General features: G+C 44.0%; 2 protein-coding genes across 2 annotated transcripts in view; both read right to left on the reverse strand.

Moving 5' to 3' along the window:
* The window catches only part of LOC136624338 (oocyte zinc finger protein XlCOF7.1-like), a 407,640-nt gene that overhangs the window by 300,414 nt on the left and 80,641 nt on the right, over positions 1-26,585 (reverse strand). The window lies entirely within an intron of this gene.
* Positions 12,453-24,933, reverse strand: LOC136624375 (oocyte zinc finger protein XlCOF7.1-like). The gene is made up of 2 exons (XM_066598342.1): positions 24,791-24,933; positions 12,453-15,875 (listed from the first exon to the last, which is right to left on the reverse strand). The coding sequence occupies exons 1-2, from the start codon at positions 24,918-24,920 to the stop codon at positions 14,338-14,340; spliced, it is 1,668 nt and encodes a 555-aa protein (XP_066454439.1). The 5' UTR covers positions 24,921-24,933; the 3' UTR covers positions 12,453-14,337.

The following is a 26,585-nucleotide window of genomic DNA, read 5'->3' on the forward strand; positions in this document are numbered from 1 at the left end:
ACTTTGATATGCTAATGACTTTACAGTTACAAGCCAGCAAGGAAGAAAAGACAAATGGACTAAAAAGGGACGGCATATGGTGAACAGTCAACAGCACTTGCCTACCACGATCCCTGTGCCCCATGATGGCCCAACTGACGCACGGAAAGACGCACCTCTCAAAAGCAGCAATGATGTCGACGCTTGAACAAGGACGAGTGGCTCCTGGGGTTTTCTGTAGCTGCTGCATCATTTGTCCAATTTTGCATGATCTTTGCCGTAAGCAACAGGGCAGAAGTAAATTTGCCACATCACACTTGCCTAGGCCACTCTACCCATTTCAGGGATTGCAAATTGGCTACATTCAGCTCCCACTTGTTGGGAAGTATGAATATGTGCTTGTTGTTGTTGATGTCTTTTCAGGTTGGAGGCCTACTCTGTTACCAAAGTAAATAAGCAGGTAACCGCACAGAAGCTCATGAATGAGGTAATCTGCAGATACGGGCCACCAGAAGTGATGAGTCAAACAAAGGTACACACTTCACAGGTGAAATAATGCAACACATCATGTCTGCTTTGGGTATATTCCAGGCTTTTCACACACCCTGCCATCCGCGGAGTAGTGGGAAAGTAGATACAAAAGGCAATGGAGGAAATGGGCAAATTTTGAATTGAGTGTCTTCCATTAGTTTTTCTTTTTCTCCGGAGGATACATGTCACAGTAGCTGAGTTTGGGGAATGATTCTCTTGTTAATGTTGTCATAGGTCTCTCCAAGGAATTGTCAATAATGCATTCTGCAGTCTCTGCTTTTCTCCCAGGTCCTACAGATGAGTGTCACAATCTAAAACCAGGTGACAGGGTCTATGTGAAAAGGTTTGAGCGAGAAACCCGGTTTGAATGTCCCTACCAGATGTTGCTCACCACCCCAACTGCAGTCAAGCTCGAAGGAAAGCCCACTTGGATCCACACTTCGCACTGAAAAAACTAATGATCCTGCATATCCTTTACATGCTATAATGTGGTACAATTCCTCTAACACACACCTTTTACTACTGTACACTAGCCCCCTGTTTCAGAACAAATTAATACAATCAAATGTGCAATCAATAAGAGTACCCTGAGGGTGAGAATCCAACACCGCATCATGCTAAGAGGGAAGTTGACGCTCCAGGTGGTAACTTTGATCCACATGTATATATAGATGCAATAGGAGTGCCAAGGGGGGTGCCAGATGAATTCAATTCTAGAGATCAGGTTAAAGCAGGTTTTCAGTCCTTATTTGCTATTGTCACTGTTAATAATAATGTAGATTGGATGAATTATATCTATTACAATCAGCAGAGGTTTGTAAACTACACCAGAGATGCTTTACAAGGGTAAGCTGACCAGTTAGGGCCCACTGCATCCATGAAGTTCCAAAATAGAGTGGCCCTGGATATGATTTTAGCAGAAAGAGGTGGGGTATGTAACTTCCTGTATGTGTATTATCCCTTTGATCAAAAAGAGTATGAGTAAGGGAATGGATAATGTGACACCAACATTTCCCTTGTTTGAAAAAGATGAAGAGCCGGTTCCAATAATGCCAACCACGTACGTTACCAGAAGAATGGAGAAATGTACTAGTACTGCGCCTGTCCCGATCTCCTAAGATGGACTGTCAGTGGAATTCCCATTTGCTTAGGGATAGTGCAGAAGACCTTAGGTTCCGGCGAGGGCACACCCTGTGGGGTGTTAACTTGTACAGATAGAGGGTATGGATGCCCGGAAATAAGCCCAGGGAATCCATGGCCTCCTTCTGAGGTGAGGTAGGGATCCCCCTCCTAGGAGTAGAGACTTACGGGCAGTGGAGAAACCCTGACGCAAGGGAGAGGCGACCGAGGAAGAGTGCAAGGCCTGGTGCTTGATCTCCGTATTAAGTTTTTAGGGGGGTTTGAGAAGGATACATATATATCCTTGTAGGTAGAAAAGAAAACACTGGAATATATACATTTATATAGATATAGTTATGTGCCTTTCTTTTTATATGTATACTAACTTTATTCTCATATGTACTAACTCTATGAAAAACTTAATACTTCGCCTTTAATCAGATATTCCAAAGGCCTTGCAAGGCGAAGACAAAATGTATTTTAAACACAGCAAAGAAGAATCGGACAAGGCCGCGTGTACTTGGCTGTTTTTCCAGAGGCGCCGTAGCAAGATGACGACTGTTCAACTACGTACATAACTTTCACTGTCTCAGGCCGGAAATCCGGACTTCCCATATATGGTTATGTGGTGAATTTCAGCCAATGAGCCCATCACCTATTCCTAGTTATGAGACCAAAGGGTATAAGATCTCATGTAATCTGTAATAAAGCGGGTAGCGCAGTCATGTCCCCGTGGGAGGAACTATACCAGACCTCCATGTGGTGTCTCTTCTTTACAGCCGGCAGCGGGGCAAGTGGGGTGGGCCTGATTGGTGCTGTACTTAGAATTTTACCCTGGCACCGGTAATCATTGCAGAAGCGCCATTCCCCTGACGGTTTCGGCACCAAGACTATGGGGCTTGACCATCCACTTGTGGATTCCTCAATGACCCCCAGTTCAAGCATCCTTTTTACCTCCTGGGACACTACTTCCCTGTGGGCTTCAGGGATTCTATAGGGTTTTATATTGACCCTTACGTTAGGGTCTGTCCGGATCTCATGCTTCAGGACCCTAGCGCGACCGGGTCGGTCGGTAAGCAGATCCCTATTCCTCTGCAAAAATTCTTTGCTTTCTTGTCTCTGGGATTTCAACAGGGTTTCTGCTATAATCACATCCTGGATATTACCCTCTGGCTCCGTGACCAAGCAGGGAGAACCCAGTGAATCCCGCTCCTTCCAGGGTTTTAACAAATTTACATGGTAAATTTGGATGGGCTTTCTCCTACCTGGTGGGAGAACTTTATAATTGACCGTCCCTACTTTTTCCACCACCTCGTATGGTCCCTGCCACTTGGCAAGAAACTTACTTTCTACGGTGGTGACTAGCACCAGCACCTGATCCCCTGGGTTAAACTGTCTGACATTGGCTGACCGATTATAGACATTAGCCTGCCTTTCCTGTGCTTTGAGGAGCTGTTATTTTACTAATGGCATTGTCTTGGCAAGTCTCTCCTGCATTTGGGCCACATGTTCAATCACACTCTTATGTGGAGTGGCTTCGCTCTCCCATGTCTCTTTTGCTATGTCAAGTAGTCCACGGGGTTATCGTGCGTACAATAGCTCAAAAGGAGAGAACCCCGCGGAGGCTTGTGGTACCTCTCCAATGGAAAATAGTAAGTACGGAAGCAAACAGTCTAGAGATGAGCGAGTACACTCGCTAAAGGCAATTGCTCGAGCGAGCATTGCCTTTAGCGAGTATCTCCCCGCTCGAGACGGAAGGTTCGGGTGCCAGCAGCGGGCAGGGAGCTGCGGGGGAGAGCGGGGCGGAACGGAGGGGAGATCTCTCTCTCCCTCTCCCCCCCCCCCCCCCCGGTCCCTCCTGCTGACTGCCACTACTCATCGCTCCACCGTGCCGCCACCCAAACCTTCCGTCTCGAGCGGGGAGATACCCGCTAAAGGCAATGCTCGCTTGAGCAATTGCCTTTAGCGAGTATACTCGCTCATCTCTAAAACAGTCCAAATCCCGGCCATCCTTTTCTACCACCTTTTTTAGCATATTTTTTAATGTTTTATTGAACCTTTCCACCAACCCATCTGTCTGGGACTGGTAGACGGAGGTGCGCAATTACTTAATCCTCAGCAACTTGCACAGTTTCCTCATCACCTTTGACATGAATGGGGTCCCCTGGTCTGTTAGGAAGCCCCACCCGAGTGAACATCTGGAACAATTCTTTACCGATACATTTAGAAGGAAGTGTTCCTCAGAGGTATTGCTTCTGGATACCTGGTGGCGTAGTCCACGATTACAAGGATATACTGGTAACCTCTAGTTGACTTCACAAGGAGGCCCACTAAATCCATAGCGATGCGCTCAAATGTTATTTCTATTATTGGTAATGGTACCAACAGGCTTCTGAAGTGCGAGATAGGAGCAGATATCTGGCACTGAGGGCAGGATCTACAGAAATCCTCTATTTCTTTATGGCACTCCGGCCAGAAAAACCTCTGTAAAATGCGTTCCTGTGTTTTTTCTGCCCCTAAATGACTGACCAGTATGTGAGTGTGGGCTAGGTTGATGACCGTACGCCTATACCCACCAGGTATCAGAAGTTGTTTTATCACTTCATTATTTACTTTCGTTACCCGATATAACAATTCATTAATCAATTCAAAATGAAGAAATCGTACCTCACCCCCTGCCTCTTGGGGTACACCATTAATCACAGAGCTATTTTCTCGTGCATTTCTTAGAGTCAGATCATTAAGCTGTGCAGTCCCAAAATTATCCCTGTTCACCTCAAGGTCAGGTACATGGGGTTCTGGAGTGGGTTCCTCAGAATCAGTCAGTCCTGCACAGGGAAATTCGTTATGCTGATGTTGAACACCTCCCGTGGTGTTTGACGTGCCAGTTCCACAAGGCCGTGGTACCTCCGCCCACAGTTCCCAAAACAACGGGAAGTCCCTCCCAATTATCAGTGGGTAGAGTAATTTGTTAACCACCCCCACCTGGTGTACATAGGTTCCGCACACAGTGCCTATGGTCACCTGGGCAACCGGGTATTCTTTAGTGTCCCCGTGTATACAGACCACCCCCAATCTGCCCCAGGGGCCCAGTCCAGTGGCGATGGCTGAGTCCAGCAATGAAATCATGCTCCCTGAGTCCAGCAAGGCCGACACTTCCACACCATTCACTGTCACTTGACACATCTGTGGCTGGGTGTCTCTGTCAACCCCTGTAGCACAGGTAGAATGTGCCACCAAAGAACAGTCCCGGCCATAGGAGCATTCCATGGGTTCAACCCGAGCTGGACAATGAGCGGCGATATGCCCTGGACGTTGGCACTCCCAGCGCGTAACAGGGTTGACTAGGTTTCTTTGCATGGGCTCCAAACCCATCTTGCTCATTGGCTTCCTTTCTGAAATGGATTTGGCGCTCTCTCTCCAAGCATCTGCAGAGTGACTAGGAGGCCTCACAGCTGCCGCTGTCTCTTCCGCTGCAACATACCGTTCGACCAAGCCCACCAGGTTGTCGATATTCTCGAGATTTCCCTGGGCCACCCATCGTTGGATAGGCCTGGGCAGAGTCTGTATAAACCGCTCTATCACAACCTTCTCTACTATTTGTGTAGACGAGGAGGTTTCCGGCTGTAGCTATTCTTGGGCTAGGTGCAAGAGATCAAACATTTGTGACCTGGGAGGTTTGTCTTGGCTATACTTCCAGTGATGAACTCGCTGTGCTCGGACTGCCATGCTCACTCGCAGGCGAGCTAAAATCTCAGTTTTTAGCTTATCATATTCCCCGCCATCCTGTTGGGGCAAGTCCTAATATGCCTTTTGCGGCTCCCCAATGAGATAGGGGGCTATAACTTCTGCCCATTGTTCTGGTGGCAGTTTTTCCCTTACTGCCACCCTTTCAAAGATGGCCAGGTAAGCTTCTACATCATCCTCTGGGGTCATTTTTTGTAACGACCCCCTTACAGTTTTTAATATGTCCATGCTAGTGGATGACTTCTCCTCTTTTCTTTTAGTCTCCATTAGCATCGCCATCTGACGAGTCAGCAATTGATTTGTTTCTTGCTGCAGACACAATGCTTTCTGCTGCTGTGTGCTAGTTGTTGCTAGCTGTTTTAATAACTGCTCCATGGCTATGGCAACAGTTTGTTTTTTCCTCGGGGAGTCTACTACTGTCAGTGCCTTGAGCTGTTTTATTAACTCCTCCATGGCTATGGCAACAGTTTGTTTTTTCCTCGGGGAGTCTACTACTGTCAGTGCCTTGAGCTGTTTTATTAACTCCTCCATGGCTATGGCAACAGTTTGTTTTTTCCTCGGGGAGTCTACTACTGTCAGTGCCTTGAGCTGTTTTATTAACTCCTCCAGAGCTATGGCAACAGTTTGTTTTTTTCCTTGAGGAGTCAAATACTGTCAGTGCCTTGAGCTGTTTTATTAACTCCTCCAGAGCTATGGGAACAGTTCGTTTTTTTTTCCTCGGAGAGTCTACTAATGCCAGCGCATCCTCTACCACTTTTAGCACAGCAGGGGTTAAAGAGCACACCAAACGGTCACTTTTCTTCTTGTTTGGTTTATTTATACAGTCTTTAACAGAAACATAAACGACTGGGTCTCCAGAGAAATAATAAATGATAGCAACAACAAAAGTCTCTGTTCAAGTTTAACCCTCCACAGTCTGGAGGTGTAGCAGGTAAATCCTCAGCTGAGGAGACCATACAAGTCCATAGAGTTGCAAAGACCTGTGGATGTCCAGAGCGCAGCTGGTCCTTATGCGTTCAATCTCTTCAGGCTCTAGTCCAAGGGCAGGTGTATCCCCAGGGGTCCTGCTGGAACCATGCAGCACCTCGTTCACAGCGCCTCTCTGCTCACACTAAAAGTCACAGAGTAACTGCAGCCTGAATCTCCCAGGCACACACACCTCACTCTACCTTCCACCTGTCTCCTTAAATGGCATGCTGGACAGGTTGTAAGATCTGGCCTGGAGTGAAAGAGGACGGGACTACATCACAGAGGCTAATAACCTCTGTGACACATACCTTCCACTCCAGATCATTCCTTTCACCCTGTTACACATGTTACTTTTATAGATTGGACTTTTATGGATGCAGCGATACCAAAGCTGCTTTTATTTATATTATTATTAACATGGGAAAATGTTTAATTTTTTTTCTACTTTTTAATATTCTTTTTTTTAGTCCCCATAGGGGACGTTTGATTGTTCATACATACCCCAGTTTGACAGGCAATCTATGAAGACATGTCACAGTCATGCCTCTATAGGCATTTCTTCATGGCAGCCCTGGGGCTTTCAGAAAGCCTCCAGCTACTAAGACAACTGATTGGAACCCTGTCAACCGCAATCAGGGCATTTAGAGGTTAACAGCTGCAATCAGCATTAGCGCTGATCATAGCTGTTGCAGGCAGGTGTATGCTACAGCGTTTCCCAGAAAATAAGACACTGTCTTATATAAATTTTTGCCTCAAAAGAGGCAGTGTTTTATTTTCGGGGGTGGGGTCTTATAATACTTACCTAGCAGCCGGTGTTCGGATTCCTCGCTCTGGTCTCCGGCACTGCTGCAGGCTCACGTGCCCTCCTGCATGCCAACAGAGCAGTTCTTTCTAGTAGCAGGGCTTGAGTACCCCATCTACAGCAAGCTAATGCTCTGATTGGTTAATTGAGCGCCACGTCATGAGTCTCCCACGCGCCTGTACCTTTAAAAATGGACCGTTCTTGGTGGTCTCATGAAACAGCACTTTTATATTATACAAAATAATATAATTTTGTATTTATAGATATGCTGTCCCCACCAATGGCTTCTTCGTGTGTAGTGCAAGTGGAGGACATTTGGGGTGGGAGCAAATCTCGCTAACAATACTGTAGCATAGAAATATAATAATTGAATGATGATCTTTATTTATATAGCGCCAATATATTCTGCCGCGTTGACAAGACAGGGGAAATAAAAAAATAAAAACAAGACCACGGTTACCAAGGGTCCTGCTCCAACAAGCTTACATACTACAAATAATGCGGTAATTCAAAAGGTAACGGGGCTGGAGATGTGCACAGTATGGTGAGATGGAGAGAGAGGGATGCTATACACATAGACAATAATCAAATTGGAACGTATAGTGGCTGAACCGGTATGGCTGCAGGTGCCGGTTGATTACAGCTAGCAGGAATTGCAGTCGGTAGGACAGGGAGCATGTTATCAGGCAGAGTACAGAGGGCTTTGCTTTAGGGTATACAGTATACTTCCCTGAAGAGGTGCGTTTTTAGAGCACGCCTGAAGTTTAGGGAGTCAGTGATTGCCCGGATAGTTGTGGGTAGCACGTTCCAGAGGACAGGTGCTGCTCTGGACAAGTCTTGAAGGCGGGAATGAGAGGTTTAAATTTGAGGGGGACATCTGATTTTGTTAGCAGAGAGGAGTCTGCAGGTTGGGTACTGAATTGAGATGAGGGGCAATGTAGTGCGGCGCGATGCTGTTGAGGGCTTTGTGGATGAGGGTGCTGAGTTTAAATTCTATTCTGTATTTGACAGGCAGCTAGTGCAGTGACTGGCACAGGGCAGAGGCATCCGAGTAGGATGAGGGCTAGTCTGGGATTGGGAGGTTATTTCCTACCGGATGTCATCAATTTTCTTTTTGAAGTAAGCAGCCAGCTTTTCAGCACTGATATCCATTACTGGGGGCTGCAAATCTGGGCTGAGAAGGGAGTGCAAAGAGTCATTTAGGGTTGTGAGATAGTGATGAGACGATAGAGGTGAAGTAGACTTGCTTGGCATGGTGTAGTGCTAGTTTGTAGGTTCTAAGTATGAATTTGGAACAGAGAAAGTCTGTGGAATTTTGAGACTTTCTCCACAGCTGTTCAGCACACCTAGGGCACCACTGGATGAAGCGCGTTTGAGGTGTGAGCCAGGGCTGCCGTGGTCTGCATCAGATACCTTGGGTCACACCGGGCTCCGCTTTATCCAGGACATGTTTGAGAGCGGTGTTGTAGTGTGCGGCAGCCAGGTTGGGGCAGGAGAGGAGAGAGATAGGGGACAGAGAGGACTGTAGGGACTCAGCAAAGACCTGGGTGTGAATGGCCTGAAGTTTGCTATAAGTATGGAAGGTAGGAGGGTCTAGGGAGATACTAGGAAGCTTGACAGAGAAAGAGCGGAGGTTATGGTCCAAGAGCAGGAAAGGGGAGTTAGTGTAGTTGGAAGCAGAGCAGAGACGGAGGAGGACCAGATCCGGAAGTATTGCCATCCTTGTGAGTGGCAGAGGCTGCGAGTTGTGAAAGACCAAGGGAGGAGGTGAGAGAAACTGAGAGGCAGATGGGGAGACGGGGTCGTTAGTGAGGATGTTGAAGTCTCCTTGGATGAGGGTTGGGATTTCGCAGGAAAGCAAGTGGGGGAGCCAGGTGTCAAAGTGGTCCAGAAACAGGAGCAGAGCACCTGGGGTGGTAGATAACTGCTTCTTACATGGACAGCGGACAGCATGTACCTCGAATGATGGGAAAGTGAGTGAGGTTACCAGGGGGATGACCTGGATGGTGCTTTGCGAGGAGAGAAGAGCACCTACTCCTCCACCTCGCCTGTTTTCTGGTCTCAAGGTATGGGAGAACTGCAGGCCATTGTAAGACAATTCAGCAGGGGAGGCCGTGTCAGACTGCTGTATCCACGTTTCTGTTAGAGCTAGCAGGTTTAGGGATTTAGCTGTTAAAAAGTCATAGATGGTGGGAAGTTTGTTGCATGCTGACTGGCAGTTCCAGAGCATTGAAAGGAAACCAGGGAGGTTATGCACGGACTAGCGGTTGGGCTAGAAGGGTGACTCAGTGGGGCAGGTGGGGGGTAATAGTTAGGGGCATTAGAGGGTGGACCAGGTTTGGGAGAAATGTCCCTCGAGGCTAGTAACAGCAGGATAGCGAGGGGGAGCAAGTGGATAGGGGATTTATGAAGGCCGATAGTTATGTTTCACTGTGGCTTCAGGGAGATTGAGTCATTTTAGGAAAGTGAAGAGTGCATGTGAGCTGTGCATAGGTGAAGAAAGGAGAGAGAGGCTAATATGGATAGAATGTACCAGAGGTGAGCGTTGGACATAGGTTTAATAGAAAACAGTAAAGATAAGAATAGAGAGTACAGTAGTAGTGATGATCAGGAAGTGCAGGGTTTTAAGACAGTTTATGCGGCACACCTGTTTCTTGCTCTGTTGAACTGCCATGTTAAACTTTATAAATGTTACACTTAATCTCGGGCACAATTCAGCACAGGGAACATATGTGTGTCAGTGAATGGAAACTACTTTTAAAACCAAGCAACATCCAACAGCTGGGAGGGACTAGTTTAGGTAGATTCATTAAGCATATAGCCAGTGACCCACCCAGAGGTTTTATGGCTTGCTTACATAAACAACATCTCACCACTATGATGTAATGTCCATTATTTATGAGACGATGCTAGATCGAATGTCTCCGTAGTGGTCATCTCTTGCAATTGTTCTTTAGATAGCATAGAAGAACTTGAGGAGTCTACCTGTTGACAACGGTTATGGCTTTCTCTTTTAATGTCCCCTTTCCCTTTGATTTCCTTGACCGCCAGACGGGAATTCCGGTCAGAAATGGGAGCTGGTGAGTTAACCAGTGAAGGAGGCATTTCAAGGTCCATTGCTGCCAAATCAGGGTCTTGGTAGGTGAAATAGGAGCCGTCATGGCTGTATATCTTCAGGGTTGCCGGGTAAATCAGCACAAACTTGATCTGCCTCCTGTACAATAGGGGAGAGTGCTTTCCTTTTGCATTGAACTTCAGCAGATTAGTTTGCAAAAATCAGGATTTTGTGTCCCTTGAATTCCAGAGTGTTCTGGTAGCTTTTAAAGATTCTTAGTATTTTAGCTTTATCAGTGTAGTGTAAGTACTTTACTACCGTGTTTCCCCAAAAATAAGACAGCGTCTAATATTAATTTTTGTTCAAAAAGGTTTAACTTCTTTACATGTATAGCTGCCTGGACACTATTTAAATTGACTTTTTAATTGTTAGCAGGGCTTAATATTGGAGTAGGGCTTATATTTCAAGCATCCTCAAAAAGCCTGAAAAATCCTTTTGCATCCTCAAAAATTCTGGAAAATCATGCTATGTCTTATTTTTAGGGAAACAGGGTGTGACCGGATGTGGGCGGGGCTTAGGATCTCTTGTACGTTAATCTTGCCTTATGCGGGGGTCCGGCCCTAAATCGGTAAACTTGCTCCATTTTTCAAGAAGATGGGCAGCCTAAAGCGGATGGAATTTCTTGTTTGCATATTTGGTATAAATATTTATGTAGGTAAAAACAAAACAAGAAACAGAATGATAGCGCTCCAATGGTTAGGGAGAAAAATTATTATTGAGATATAAAGAATTTCTCAAACAACGTCTGGGACTCACCCAGACGTAACGGGACCCTCCTGGTGTCCCGAAACATCAAGAATTCTAGAAGGCAGAAAGTAACCTTGGTTGTATTCAATGGATGGAATCCAATAGTGCTGGTCAAAACGACATCCCTGGGGGAAAGCGTCACGAGCTGGCTCTAGGTATGTAGATACCAGAGAACAAGAAAAGGTTCTAGACAATAGTATAAAAAAGACCTCCTGGCGCTCCAGCAATATGGCTATGGTGGATAACTTACTTTGTCGGGGTGCCAGGTCCGCGGCACCCCTCAGTCCCAGAAGGCGTATAGTAAATCACATGTAGAAAGATGTTTTCAAAGTTCAGTAAGTTTATTATGTAACGCGTTTCGGCTTCCTAAGAAGCCTTTATCAAGCATAAAACATTTTACAAATGACACAAATATGTACAAATAAAGGTTACCTCCCCGTGTATGTGTGGCGTACCATGTGAGTCTCGGAGTCTCAATCCTGATGTGCCTTCTGGTCAGATTAGTGTTACTTCCTGTGGCTTCAATGGAACGCAGCGATGCGTGTTACCGATAGACGCGTCACGGGATGAAAAGGCGTAGGCGTTGTCACGTGATATAGTAGCGTCTGGGATGGGGCGCAGCACATTTTGCGCTATCAAATTTGATGGACTACCAGTATTTTATATAGGGGGCAGTCATATGTAGCGTCCAGCAGACAGGCATAGAGATAGAGGGGCATAGAAAATGTCTTGCGGTATGACACGGTGACGTGAAATATCACTTCGTATGACGTGATGACATCATACGTAGGCCTTTATATGAGTTCATATCACGTGAGTAGACTGGAATATGTCATGTGATGTGGTGCAATGGTCATGAGGGTATTACGTGGATTAGCATGGTGACGTCATTTTGGGGCGTGACACTTATTGATATCACGTGAACGGACGTGGTGGAGACTTGTTAATATCACGTGAAGAGGTTGGATTGTATCCTATGATGTGGTGTAATGGCCATAGGAGTATCGCGTAAGTAAGCTTGGTGACACCGCTTAGGGGCCGTGACACTAAATGGTATCACATGAACAGACATGATGGGGGCGTGCTAATTACTAATGGAAGACACGTGACAATGTCAATTGGAGCCATAAAGTATGTTAATTAGAGATGAGCGAGTATACTCTCTAAAGGCAATTGCTCGAGCGAGCATTGCCTTTAGCGAGTATCTCCCCCGCTCGAGACAGAAGGTTCGGGTGCCGATGCGGGGGAGCGGTGAGTAGTGGCTGTCAGCAGGAGGGAGCGGGGGGAGAGAGATCTCCCCTCCGTTCCGCCCCGCTCTCCCCTACAGCTTCGTGCCCGCTGCCGGTACCCGAACCTTCCGTCTCAAGCGGGGGAGATACTCGCTAAAGGCAATGCTTGCTCGAGCAATTGCCTTTAGCGAGTATACTCGCTCATCTATAATGTTAATATATTAGGTTAAAAACAAGACTTTAGCAAAGAATATGGGAAATAAAACTATAATAATAGTACAGTATAGACAAAGGTATAAGTGATAAAACAACGGGAAGAAAAATTGTTTTAGGAATATAAAGAGTTAAAGTATAAAATATTACATAATGACATCAACCATATAGACAGGTGCATATTGTATTCTACGGCTGTGCAGGTATTTGTTTATAGGTATTGTAAGACAGTGACCGGCAAAGTGGGGGAGGGCAGATATGTTTCGCCTAGGATGCTCTCATATGTGGCTTTAGGGAGGTACGTGTCACCGAGCAGCCTGGGCTCGGTGGAGGAAGCCAGCATTTGTGTGTCAGTAACACTAAGTTACTGACACTGTTCGTATCAGAAAGAAAAATAGCTATCTTTGCGCTCGTTGGGAAAAAATTTTTATTTAGAAATAAAGAGCGACGCGTTTCGGCAAAATATTATCGCTTTTTCAAGCTCATTTACATTACTACAGAGACATACATATATACAATACTAAATACACACTTACTTAATACAAGCCGGCTGCCTAAGTGCCGATAACAATCAGTGGTGTTTGTTCCGGGGGGCGGGAACGCTCCTCGCAAAGGGACGTACACGTCACGATAAACGTAACGTATGACGTCAGAACGTTGGTACGTGACATGGAACGCATCTGCGTCCCATGTATTCCAAATCAACTTTATTGACAGCCGGCTGTCAACGCGCAACTCGGCAATTAACTGGCAAATCGCACACCTTGCTAAAATCAGCACGATCTGTGGAAGTCCCCTAAAGGGACAAAAAAAAAAAAAGTTTAAAAAAAAAAAAAAAGTTACAAAATTATTTAAAAAAAATAATAAAAACACTTGTCTCCCTTTACTTTGTAAAAAAAATCAAAAATACAATCACACATGTGGTATCCATGCGTCGTAATGACCCAGAGATGGAAGTTAATACATTATTTAACCCCTTAATGACATGGCCCCTTTTTTTCTTTTTTCCCCATTTCTTTTTTTCCTCCCTCCTGTTTAAAAATCACAACTTGTCCCGCAAAAAGCAAGCCCTTATATGGCCATGTCAATGGAAAAATGAAAAAGTTATGGCTCTGGAGACGCAACTGCAAAATTAGTTGATTAGACCATTTTAAAAAACCTGCCCTGGTGGGCACGACAGGGTGGTAGGAAACCCGCCACTCAGGGGGTTAAAGGGCAGAATTCCATCAGAAATTGATAGGCGCAGTCATTTTTTGTCAATACCTGCAACCACTTTTGAGTTAGGGATGATATGCTGATTGTTAATAAAGGTTTATTGAATTATATAATATGGAAACCACTAATTGTATTACTTCTCAATTGTCATGATATTAATAAATCTAGTATACAACTGAGATCATCTTGATGGTCGGTAACAGAAGTTCACGTGAGGCGGACGAGGTTTTCAATCACGATAACCCAAGAAGACAAGCAGATTCTAAAATATTAATATGGGTTTCCCGCTGTGTAAGTTTTCCAAAGTCAAAAATGGCTGCTGCCACGTGTGAATTCTCCAACGTCTAACAAGATGTATAGCTAAAATATTTCCAATAATCTGAACAAAAATGCCGGTTTTCCCCTGTGTGAGTTCTCTTATAGTTAACAAGATCTGATTTGTCTTAAAAATATTGACAACAGTCAGAATATAGAAATGTTGTCTCCCCTGTGTGAATTTTCTGTTGTTTAACAAGATCCCCTTTATGGGTATTTCTCACATTCAGAACATGAAAATGGCTTGTCCCCCATGTGAATTCTCTGATGTGGCACAAGAAGTATTTTCCACATTCTGAACATGAAAATGGCCACTCTCCTGTGTGTTTTCTGATGTGTAACAAGATGTGATTTGTTCAAGAAACATTTTCTACATTCTGAAATGACTTCTTCCCTGTGTGAGTTCTTTGATGTGTAAGAAGAGTTGTATTACTTGTAAAACATTTCCCACATTCTGAACATGAAAATGGCTTCTCTCCTGTGTGAATTCTCTGATGTCTAACAAGACCTAATTTCATGGTAAAACATTTCCCACATTCTGCACATGAAAATGGCTTCTCTCCTGTGTGAATTCTCTGATGTCTAACAAGACCTAATTTCATGGTAAAACATTTCCCACATTCTGCACATGAAAATGGCTTCTCTCCTGTGTGAATTCTCTGATGTCCAACAAGATTTGATTTCATGGTAAAACATTTCCCACATTCTGCACATGAAAATGGCTTCTCTCCTGTGTGAATTCTCTGATGTCTAACAAGATCTAATTTCATGGTAAAACATTTCCCACAGACAGAACACGAAAATCGCCTCTCACTAGTGTGAATTTTCAGATGTTCAACAAGGGATGATTTCTGAGCAAAACATTTCCCACAGACAGAACACGAAAATCGCCTCTCACTAGTGTGAATTTTCAGATGTTCAACAAGGGATGATTTCTGAGCAAAACATTTCCCACAGACAGAACACGAAAATCGCCTCTCACCAGTGTGAATTTTCAGATGTTCAACAAGGGATGATTTCCGAGCAAAACATTTCCCACATTCTGAACATGAAAATGGCTTCTCTCCTGTGTGAATTCTCTGATGTCTATCAAGAGGTGATTTCAGGGTAAAACATTTCCCACAGACAGAACATGAAAATGGCTTCTCTCCTGTATGAATTCTCTGATGAACAGCAAGATGTGATTTTCTGGTAAAACATTTACCACATTCTGAACATGAAAATGGCTTCTCTCCTGTGTGAATTCTCTGATGTCCAACAAGATCTAATTTCATGGTAAAACATTTCCCACATTCAGAACATGAAAATGGCTTGTCCCCCATGTGAATTCTCTGATGTCTAACAAGACCTACTTTATGGGTAAAACATTTCCCACATTCTGAACATGAAAATGGCTTCTCTCCTGTGTGAATTCTCTGATGTCCAACAAGATCTAATTTATGGGTAAAACATTTCCCACATTCTGAACATGAAAATGGCTTCTCTCCTGTGTGAATTCTTTGATGATAAACAAGATGTGATTTCAGGGTAAAACATTTCCCACATTCCGAACATGAAAATGACTTCTCTCCTGTGTGAATTCTCTGATGATAAACAAGATGTGATTTGTGGGTAAAACATTTCCCACATTCTGAACATGAAAATGACTTCTTCCCTGTGACAACTGTTTCTTCTTTAAGATCTCTTCTGTAAATGTTATGTTGCTTACTAGTCTGTGATGAATTAGAAGATGGAACCTCTATAAAAGGATCAGATGACAGATGTTTGCTGGGAAGGGCTGAGGGTACATCTGGGATAATGGCAGGCTCTGCGTGTGTATCTTGTATGTTACCATCATCTTCCACTGTAAAACCTGAAGATATCAAATGTTCCTCTGAGCTGCTGATGTCGTCATCTGCCAAGAATAAAACAGATTTTAACATTACAATTATATCAATATTTTATAAAAATGTCTATATAAAATATTCATACAAATTGTGAAAAAGACAAGTTACAAAAACCCTGTGCTCTTTTATATATGAGGAAAATGAAAAGAGAAAAAAATGGCCCCAGCGCTCGCTGGAGAAAAATATTCCAAATGTATATGGAAATAACTAGTTTATTTTGCATTGATGCTTGAAAAAGGCCACGTTTAGTGGCTGAAACGCGTTGCAAAATAAACTAGTTATTTCCATATACATTTGAAATATTTTTCTCCAGCGAGCGCTGGGGCCATTTTTTTCTCTTTTCATTTTCCTGATTTTATTGGGTCCCCTTCCTGGGGTACTCAAGGAACCCTGCAGCTCTCCCAATCTGTGGATGTGGAGGAAGAATTTTCATCTAATATCTTAAGGCGATCTTGGACCGAGAGGTGCTGGCAGGGCCTGTCTTGGACTAAGACCCTGCACAGTAGCGGCTAAGTCCCCAGCAAAATTTTTTTTATCTCACTATACATGACCGCAGGAGCGCTACGCTGACCTCTGTATATTTCCTTTTATGTATGAGGTTTTACTTACTTGAATAAGGGGTTTGCAGACATTAGCGAATCTCCTCAAGAATCCAGGTTAGCCTCTAAATTATCACCCGTTCCTCCAGGTTTCTTTTGGAGAGTCGGTACCTTCTGGTATTTATTCCATTAGCGTAGGACAATATATACAATACAGGAGATGCAACGCGAGTCGGAGGGCTTACTGACTAATCTGCCATTTTTCATGAGCATATGACACAGACACATGATAAAAGTATCAGGTACTTCTTAGAACTGGGGCGACCGGAAGTGTGTACGTGCGTGCATCCAGAAGAAAGTAGCTGCTGAGCTATATCCCGGTACACGCTGAACCGGAAGCAGAGGTAAATTTCTAGACGCAGTTTTGTGCGCATGCTCGTCTTGCACATGCTCTTTATACAGATTAAGTATACTTAATAACAAACGAGTGCCACATTTTATATTATTTCTCCAGAACCCCCATACTTTTATTTTTTACACACAAATCTCCAAAATCTTAACCCCTTAGTGACGGCCCCATCGGGATTTTACGTCCTCACTAAGTGGGCTTTAATCCTAGAGGACGTAGAAACATGCGTCCTCTTAGGATTAATACCCTCTTAGCTGAGGACGTGTCAGCTTCATGTTGTCGGTGCCCGCAGGTAGCCGACAGCATGGAGCTGTCATCTTGGGCTGCGGGCAGTCCCCCCCGGCAATGCAATCGGCGCTATCCAATGGATACCCATCCCAACCAGCCCCCGTAATTACCCCTGTCTTCGGAAATACCACACAGTTCACATTATTACTTTTATCTAAGGTTTGGGGAACGCCGAAAAGGGTGCGGATGGGGGGGGGGATTTTTTTTTTATCGTGTCAATTTTTATTCTGTACAAGTGAGCAGTGGGGCCTGGAATTTATTCAGTTGTGCCCTGCAATCCAACGGGTGTTCCTTCCATTATAGGCCTTGCCATGTGTCCTGTAAGTAGATTAGGGCCACAATGGGTATGTTTCTGAACACGGGACAAACGGGGGGATCCATTTTGGGGTTAAAGTCTTCATTCCTATGTACACTGTACAAAAAAAAAGTTTTTAAATTGACACAATTGCCAAAAAAAATGAAAATCATAATTTTTTCCTTCTGCTTTGCTTATATTCATTCAAATGCTGTGGGGTCAAAATTCGTTAAGGGGTCTAGTTTTCAAAATGAGGTCATTTGTGGGGGTTCTCTATCGTTTTGGCCACTCAATGACTCTACAAGTGAGCAATCCAATGGGTGCTCCTTCCATTATAGGCCTAGCAATGTTTCCTTTAAGTAGATTAGGGCCACAATGGGTATATTTCTGAACACAGGTAAAACAGGGGTATCCATTTTTTGGTGCAAGTCTTCATTCATGTATGTGCTGTACAAAAAAGTGGTTTTTAAACTGATAGAATTGCCAAAAAAATGAAAATCACAATTTTTTCCTTTTGCTTTGCTTCAATTCCTTCAAAAACTGTGGCATCAAAATGGCCAGTACACCCCTAGATAAATTTGTTAATGGGTCTAGTTTTTAAAATGGGGTCATTTGTGGGGGTTCTATATGGTTTGGGCCGCTCAAGAGCTCTACAAGAGTGCTATGGGGCCTAAAACGCATTCAAGCAAAATTTATGGTCTGAAAGACACTGACTTCTCCTTACATTTTGGGCCCCGTTGTGCATCCAGACATAAGATTAGGGCCACAATGAGTATATTTCTGAAGACGGGAGAAACAGGGGGATCCATTTTGGGGTATCAATCCTCATTTTCATGTGCACTATAGGGAAAAAATGTCTTTAAAATGACATATTTGCAAAAATATGAAATTTTATTTTTTCTTCTCTAAATTTAATTAATTTCTGAAAAAAAAACTGTGGGGTCAAAATACACACGACCCCCCTAAGTGGATACATTAAGGGGTGTAGTTTTTAAAATGGGGTCATTTAGGAGGGTATCTATCATTGTGACACCTATTTGCCGCTGCAAACTTGGCTTGCTGTAAGAAAACAAAGTGTTTCTCAAAATGCTGAAAATTAATGTTAAATTTGTACGTCATCTATATGGTTAAAAAAAAACAAAAGTTTTTCAAATGTGCATTCAGAATAAAGTAAACAGATGGAAATATATATCCTATCAAAAAATTGTACAAAATGATAATTTTTTAATTTTTTTTCCAGTATTGGTACTTTTAATAAACATACACGAATTAAAATCGGTCTGTTTTTGCAACGTAAATGAAGTACAACATGTGGGGAAAAAAAGATGGCAGAATCACTTGGATATGCAAAACCTTCATGGAGTTATGCTATGTTGAACGACATGTCAGATTTCCAAAATCTGGCTCCGTCACTAAGGGGTTAATGAACAATCTAATGTATAAAAGAAGTGTTTTAAAGAGAAGGGGCACCCAGGGGTGCTGGTGAGTTCAGCGATGCTAAGAGCGCAACAACAAGACCAGTTAGAGAATCCACAACAGAAACCTAGGAAAACTGAGGAGCAGAACTCCAAAACATTGTTCTGAATCCACATTAATACTCAACCTTCCCACCTGAGGAACATCCTATCGAAACATTGGGGGATCCTACAAGGTGACCCCTTTCTATCTGACAATATCCCCAGTCGACCTCAAGTGGTAATCGAAGAAATAAAACTGAAAAATATACTGGCACCCTCTCACCAACCCAATCGGAAGATCCTAACTCATAATCCGGGTTCATCCATGTGTGTGTGGAGGGGGGGAGTGAGGGGCATATACGATGCTTTGGGATGTGGCATAGAAAATTGTAAATGCTGCCAGAATATTTGCCACAGCAGGAAGGAGATATTTATACAAGATGTGAATAAGAGTTATATTCTACAATATCTTTTAAACTATGGATGGGGTCTGGCTGAGGGAAAAATCCCAGGCAGCGTTTTTAGAGAAGTTCCAACAATATCCGTTTCTAGCTTAATCCATTGTTTAGACTTCCCGTGGAAGTGCCAGTCGAACGATCTAAGAAGGATAGAGGCTTAAGGCCAGAAGGCCCCGCCCCTCCTGTGGGTTTAGGTTTTGAGAGGGTTCGGTAGCTGATGTGTAAAAGCAGATTGTAGGCATTTAAAAAAATTCATGGGGGGCTGAATAGGCAGAGTCTGGAATAAGTACAACAAGCGAGGGGCGACGTCCATCCTTAGCACATTTATTCCACCAAAACGGGAGATATTTTTTGTCGTAGTTATTCAAGCTCAGATATGTAAAAATATTAAATAGTTAAAGGGGTTTTCCCATTAACTGCAGGTACAATAATTTGTGGAGCGCCTAGTCTACTGATAACATCCTAATGGGACAATTACTCTACCCAATAAACTTACTTTTTTACTTCCACATAGTAGGACGTGTTCTGCGCTGATTTCCTCCCATGCGGTGATGGTAATTTCCTACCTCCAGGGGGCGCTCATACAGCTTGTAAGATTACAGAGCGCAGGAGCCAAACGAGCCGTGGATAAGAGCTGCTGACGCCCCCTGCTGTAAACTGCCCTGTACTGCGCTGCAACTACAGTCTGCTGATCATGTGCTGCTGACTGGGGAATAAAGACGCATTTACAAGCCCGGCACCGCCATTATCAGTGGGCACACATATGTTTGTAGCCATTCACTAACCCAGCTGACTGTTACTTGTACTATGATGTGGGAAGTTCCTACTGAGCATGCCCAGTCCTTCTGGTTCCAGCAGCAGAGGAGAGGGACATGATAATAATACTTGCACATGTGCGGAGGCAGCACTGGGGATGGGGGTCCAAGTCTGATATAGTGATTGCATGTTGCAGAGACCCTGACATAGTGCATGGGGTATCAGCTGGAGCAGATGGAAGGAGCAGCTAAATGCAGAATGAGGATGGCTTCTCCTTACACGGCGCCTGTGGCTCTACCAAAACATTAAGGGGAAATAACATAACTGCTTGTATAGCTTATTGCTGTATATTCCCCGATTATTACAGAACTGCTGACTGATTTGTGCTCGTTGCAGCCTGCAGGCACACGGCGAAGGACCGTCCTGAACTCACTATCCACAGCATCAGGACAGGGATCTGCTCCTTTGTGCAAGGAGAAACAGGAGAAGTAGTGCCAGAACCCTACAGAATGACCCTCAGCAGACTATAAAATAATAATCTTTATTTGTATAGCGCCAACTTGTTCTGCAACGCTTTCAAGCACAGGAAAAAACAGACAATACAACAAATTACATATTTTTCTACAATCAATTTGAAACAAACGAGGTGGAGGCGATATAGGCAGTACAGGAATTACATGAGTAAATCAGTTATTAGGAAGCAAACGGGTTGATCGGTAGGGAGGTGCCGGGGTAGAGGTCATAGGCAGGGTGGAAGGTGTGGGGAGCGGTAGGGAGGGGCAGGGGGACTAGGTCAGGAGATTTAGTATGCCTCCCTGAAGAGGTGCGTTTTTAAGGCGAGTCTGAAATTTTGTGCATTGTGGATTGTCCAGATGCCTTGGGGTAGAGCTTTGCAGAGGATGGGTGCTGCTCTGGTGAAGTCCTGGAGGCGAGCATGTGAGGTTTGTATTAGTGGGGAGTTTAGTCTGCATGTGTTAGCGGATCGGAGTATCTGGGCTGGGTGATAAATGGACAGAAGGGAAGCGATGTGCCATGGGTGAGGGTGAGGAGTTTAAATTTAGTTCTGCAGTGGATGGGCAGCCAATGCAATGACTGGCATAGTTCAAAGGCATCAGAGAAATGGCTGGATAGAAAAATGAGCCTAGCTGGTGTGTCTAATATGGATTGAAGAAGGAAGAGTCTGGTGCGGAAAGGCCGTTGAGCAACAAGTAGCAGTAGTCAAGTCGGGAATGGATGAGGGCGGCAACAACTGTTTTAGCATGTCCATGGTGAGGAATAGCCAGATTTGAGAAATATTTCTGAGGAGCAGGTGGCATTTTTGGGACAAAGATTGGATGTGGGGGTTGAAGAAGAGGTCAGAGTCTGGTATGACGCCCAAGAAGTTGCCGTGCTGTCTGGGAGTGGTGCCAGATACCGATATGAAGATATTGTAGGGAGATCGGTAAGCAGACGGTGGAAACACGAGGTGGTCAGTATTGGAAAGGCTTTGTTTGAGAAAGAGGGAGGACATGGTGTTAGAGACAGCAGACAGACAGTCTGTGGGATTTTGGAGGAATGGTGTTGAGATGTCACAGGAAGAGGCATATAGCTGGGTGTCCTCAGCGTAGATCTGGAATTAGAGGCCGAGTTTGCGGATAGTTTGTCCAATTGGGACTTTAGAGAAGATTAGGGGACCAAGGTCTGAGCCCTGGGGCACCCCAACAGCGAGAGGAGGCGGAAAGGAAATAGGGCCAGTAAGGAGGGCTGATAGAGTAAAGCATGTTAAGGAGGAGTTTGTGGTCAACAGTGTCAAATGCTGAAACAGGTCAAGGAGGACTAGCAGGGAGTAGTCGCCTCTCGACTTCGCTGTCATCACTTCACTAATGACCAAATTGTTGGAAACAGACTCCGCGGGAACCATGAGGGCTCAACATGCTGTAGTGGAAGCTGAGCTCACATCCCAGCACCATGTAGCTTGAATAGCATTTGCCAGAGACACCGGAATTGGCAAGTCCACCATTGGCACCCTGTTCTCTTCACAGACAAAAGCAGCTTCACAAGGAGCACATGTAACAGACATGGAAGAGTCTGCAGAGGATGGAGATCATCCACATCTGATATACCAGGTTTCGGGCAAGTAAATTTGGTACAAGTGTTTATCTGTTGCTTGCGTGGAACATTTTATGAAGCTGTGGTTACTTCAGAGGAAAAGAGGAATAAAATATGTATACACATAGAGGTGAAGTAGATTCTCCTCAGTATATACACATGCAGAGGTGAGGTAGGTTATCCTCAGTATATACACCCAGAGGTGAGCTAGATTCCCCTCAGTATATACACTCAGAGGTGAGGTAGATTCTCCTCAGTATATACACACGTAGAGGTGAGGTAGATTCTCCTCAGTATATACACATAGAGGTGAGGTAGATTCTCCTCAGTATATACACATAGAGGTGAGGTAGATTCTCCTCAGTATATACACCCAGAGGTGAGCTAGATTCTCCTCAGTATATACACCCGGAGGTGAGCTAGATTCTCCTCAGTATATACACTGTAGTAGAGTGAGAGTTAAAGTGTGGGACGGACGGTACATACCGCAGAGACTACTAGCATCTGTGAGGTAAACCCGGTCCGTCTCTCACTCCAGTACTCAGTTTCACCTGGCCCAAGTAGGTGAGGTGCATAAATGGGCGCAGGTTGCAGTCTGAAGAGGGAGGTGTGCCCTGTGTGAGCAGCAGAGGCTTACAGAGAGTGCTGAGCTGGAGACACTGCACCACGCTGCTGGGAAGGTTTGCTTTACTTTGCCCTATAAGCGTTTACAAAGACTTTTGTGTTACTACTGCTGGACTGCTTATTTAAAAGGACTTTCCATGAACTTTCTGTTATCTGGAGAATGCCAGTAATTTTGTTTTGTTCATCATCTCTGAATAAAGACAAGACGCTCAGCATTTGGTCGTGGCCTGGTGTGTTTCCCCCTGCATTGCTACAACACCCAGAGGTTAGCTAGATTCTCCTCAGTATATACACATAGAGGTTAGCTAGATTCTCCTCAGTATATACACCCAGAGGTGAGGTAGATTCTCCTCAATATATACACATAGAGGTTAGCTAGATTCCCCTCCGTATATACACACAGAGGTGAGGTAGATTCTCCCTCAGTATATACACCCAGAGGTGAGCTAGATCCTCCTCAGTATATACACCCAGAGGTGAGGTAGATTCTCCTCAGTATATACACACAGAGGTGAGGTAGATTCTCGAAAGTATATACACAGAGAGGTGTGATAGCATCTCCTTAGTATATACACAGAGAAGCATTAGATTCTCCTCAGTATATGCACAGAGAAGCATTAGATTTTCCTCAGTATATACACATAGAGGTGAGGTAGCTTCTCCTCAGTATATACACATAGAATGAGGTAGATTATACAAATCATTTCCTTAAGCTTTATGTATCACAGATTTTTTCAAGCTTAGAATTGAATACTCAAGTTGTGACCCCTCTACTTTTCCTATGTAGGACCTCAAGAATGGTTGTTGCAAATTTAACACTTGTACGACACTGGGAAGTTACATAACACAGGGGGTCACTTACTTTTGCACTTAGCATTGTATAATCAAGTTGTGAATGTTTTAGTTTTCCTATTTAGGACCAAAATAATGGTCATGCCAAATTTTATGCTTATACGACACCAGGAAGTAAGAGAGTTAGTGGCCAGTCAGTGAGTGTTTTCATCTTTATATATATATATATATATATATATATATATACTAGCTGATATACCCGGCTTCACCCGAGTTAATTTAGTACAGGTGTTTACATTTTGTTTGCAGGGAAAATGAAGTCATAGTTACTTGAAAACCAAGGAATAAAATATGTATACACATATAGGAGTGTTAGATTCTCCTCAGACTGTATGTAGCAATGTCCCTCTGCAGAATGTGCAACCCCTACCGCTCTCCTCACATTTTACTTTTAAAAGTAACGCCCCTTTTTATTCAAATTTACCCCCAGACTGGAGGTTGCAGTCCCTTCTTAGCCTTAGAGGCTCCATCCCTGCAGTGCATGGCCGCTTCCTTATGTACTTTATAGCCTTTCAGTATAGACTCATAGAGGTGAGGTAGATTCTCGTGAGTATATATACACAGAGATCAGTTATATTCTCCTCAGTATACAAATCATTTCCCTAGGCTTTATGGTTTCTGAGAAAAGAACTATGTAATGTATGGCGGCTTTTCAGTTTTTCATGCTTAGAATTAAATATTGAAGTTGCAACCCCTTTACTTTCGCCATTGGGTCATAAAGAATGGTTGTGGCAAATTTCATGTTTGTGCAGTTCATACGTGTGTTATTAGTTACATTACATATGAGGTCACTTACTTTTGCACTTATAATTGAATAATCAAGTTGTCACCCCTTGACTTTTCCTACTTACAACCCAAAGAATGTTCATGCCAAATTTCACGCTTGTACGACTCCGGGAAGTAATATAACATAGGGGGTAACTTATTTTTTGCACTTAACATTGAATAATCGAGTAATGACTCCTTTTCCTATTTTGGACCTAAAAAATCGTTGTGCCAAATTTCATGTTTGTCCGCCATCGGGAAGTTAGAGAACTAGTGGCGAGTCAGTCAGTCAGTGAGGGCTTTTGCCTTTGTATATATAGATTTTGGCTGAATAAGGGAATATACAGCTGAAAACCCCGACAACACAGACTCTTCTCTACATGCAGTCTCACCTGGGGGGTCATCTGTAGGAATCCCCTCCTTACACGGCTGATACCCCCTCACATGTGTCTCTGTAGCATCAATAGGGATCAGATCTTCCTCCAGTTTCACCAGCTGTGAAATAAATATTGTAAAAGTCATCACACAGTTGGAGAAGTCGTGTGGAAGGTTTTATATGGCCAGAAAAGGTCATTAATTAGTATGAGGAGCCGGAATGACATGACAGCAGTAGTGATCTGGCCAAATAGCTGCAGGTCTCCTGTATAACTCCAACCTGTTGCTTCTTTATTCCAACCAGAAGTCTCCAGAACCAGAAAATAGTGATAAGATGCGGAGATCTAATGTCTGCGGTCGGCTGTAATCCTGCCATCTCCAGCTTTCTCATTACACAAATATCAATCATATAATAAGACTAAACACAAGACCTTCCCAGCCGTCCTACAGACCAGAGGGGAGATTTCATGAGACCTTCTCTCCATTTACCTGATCATCCTGTGGAAGAAGAGGCCGGGGACATCTCTCTGCTGCTGTTCTCTTACTGGATCTACCTGCAGAAAACACAGACAGCCACTGAATTCAATCTCTACATACAAATAATAAAGGCTGTGTGGATTTAGTCCTGTCTATTACCTGGTGATAGGGGGGGCTGATGGTCCTCCATCATGACGTCCTTGTACAGATCCTTGTGTCCTTCTAAATACTCCCACTCCTCCATGGAGAAATAGACAGTGAAGTCCTGACACCTTATAGGAACCTGACAACACAATGATACCGTCATCACCCAGACACGTTATACCGCCATAGTGTTACTGTATAATGTCCCAGCATTCCCAGCAGCATCACCTCTCTAGTCAGCAGCTCAATCATCTTGTTGGTGAGTTCTAGGATCTTCTGCTCATTGATCTCCTCAAGTATCAGGGGGCGAGGTGGAGGCCCTGTGATTGGGCTTAGGGGTCTTCCCCATCCATCAGACACCGGGGCCTGACAGCCATCACTAGAAGTCTTCTTCACTATCATGTAATCCTGTTTATGGGGAGATACATCCATAAATATCCCTGCAGACATTTCTAGAGTCCTTCCAGTCTGGTCCGGCAGTTGTGTTGTTCTGTGAGGGCACGTGTATATATTGCTATATGTTTTTATATCTTTAGACCTGCGTGCAAATTCTATGCAATGCTTTGTGACAAAAAACCTAATATTCAAAATACGTAATATGCATTCTTAAAAAATCATATCAGATACGACAAAGGCTTCTGCAAGGCGGAGAAGACTGTTTCTTGGAAAATTACAAAGAGGAACAAGATAGAACGGCGATTAGCTTGGCAGTTTAAGGAAGTTGCAACATCTTGCTCGAAGGACTGAGGAGAAAAAGAGAAGTGTCTGCTATGAATAAGGAACATGTGATTGATACAGCCGCCTGTCTGATTAACTTTTGCTATGGACAGTATTATGGACATATATGGTGATGCTATATATCTGGACCAATGAGATGCTATATGCTTTGTGTAGCAACAGGAGGGTATAAAGCCCTGTGTAAGCCAGTAAAGTGTTGGCCATTACTCCCGTACAGGGAAGCATACCAGACCTGTGTGTGGTGTTTTTCCCTTACCATCGACAACGGGACATTAGGGTGGGTTTTGACTGATGCTATACTGATTGATTACCCTGACAGTTCTATTCTGTTGGCTGTTCGACATTTGACCAGCTGCAATAGTTTCCAGCATTCCGGCCGTCTTCACACTTGGCTGCAGCATTTACAGTACAGGCCATGCGGGGGAGATTTATAAAATGTCTTTCACGCGGTGC

The sequence above is a fragment of the Eleutherodactylus coqui genome, chromosome 4 (genome assembly GCF_035609145.1).
Source record: "Eleutherodactylus coqui strain aEleCoq1 chromosome 4, aEleCoq1.hap1, whole genome shotgun sequence".
Taxonomy (NCBI): domain Eukaryota; kingdom Metazoa; phylum Chordata; class Amphibia; order Anura; family Eleutherodactylidae; genus Eleutherodactylus; species Eleutherodactylus coqui.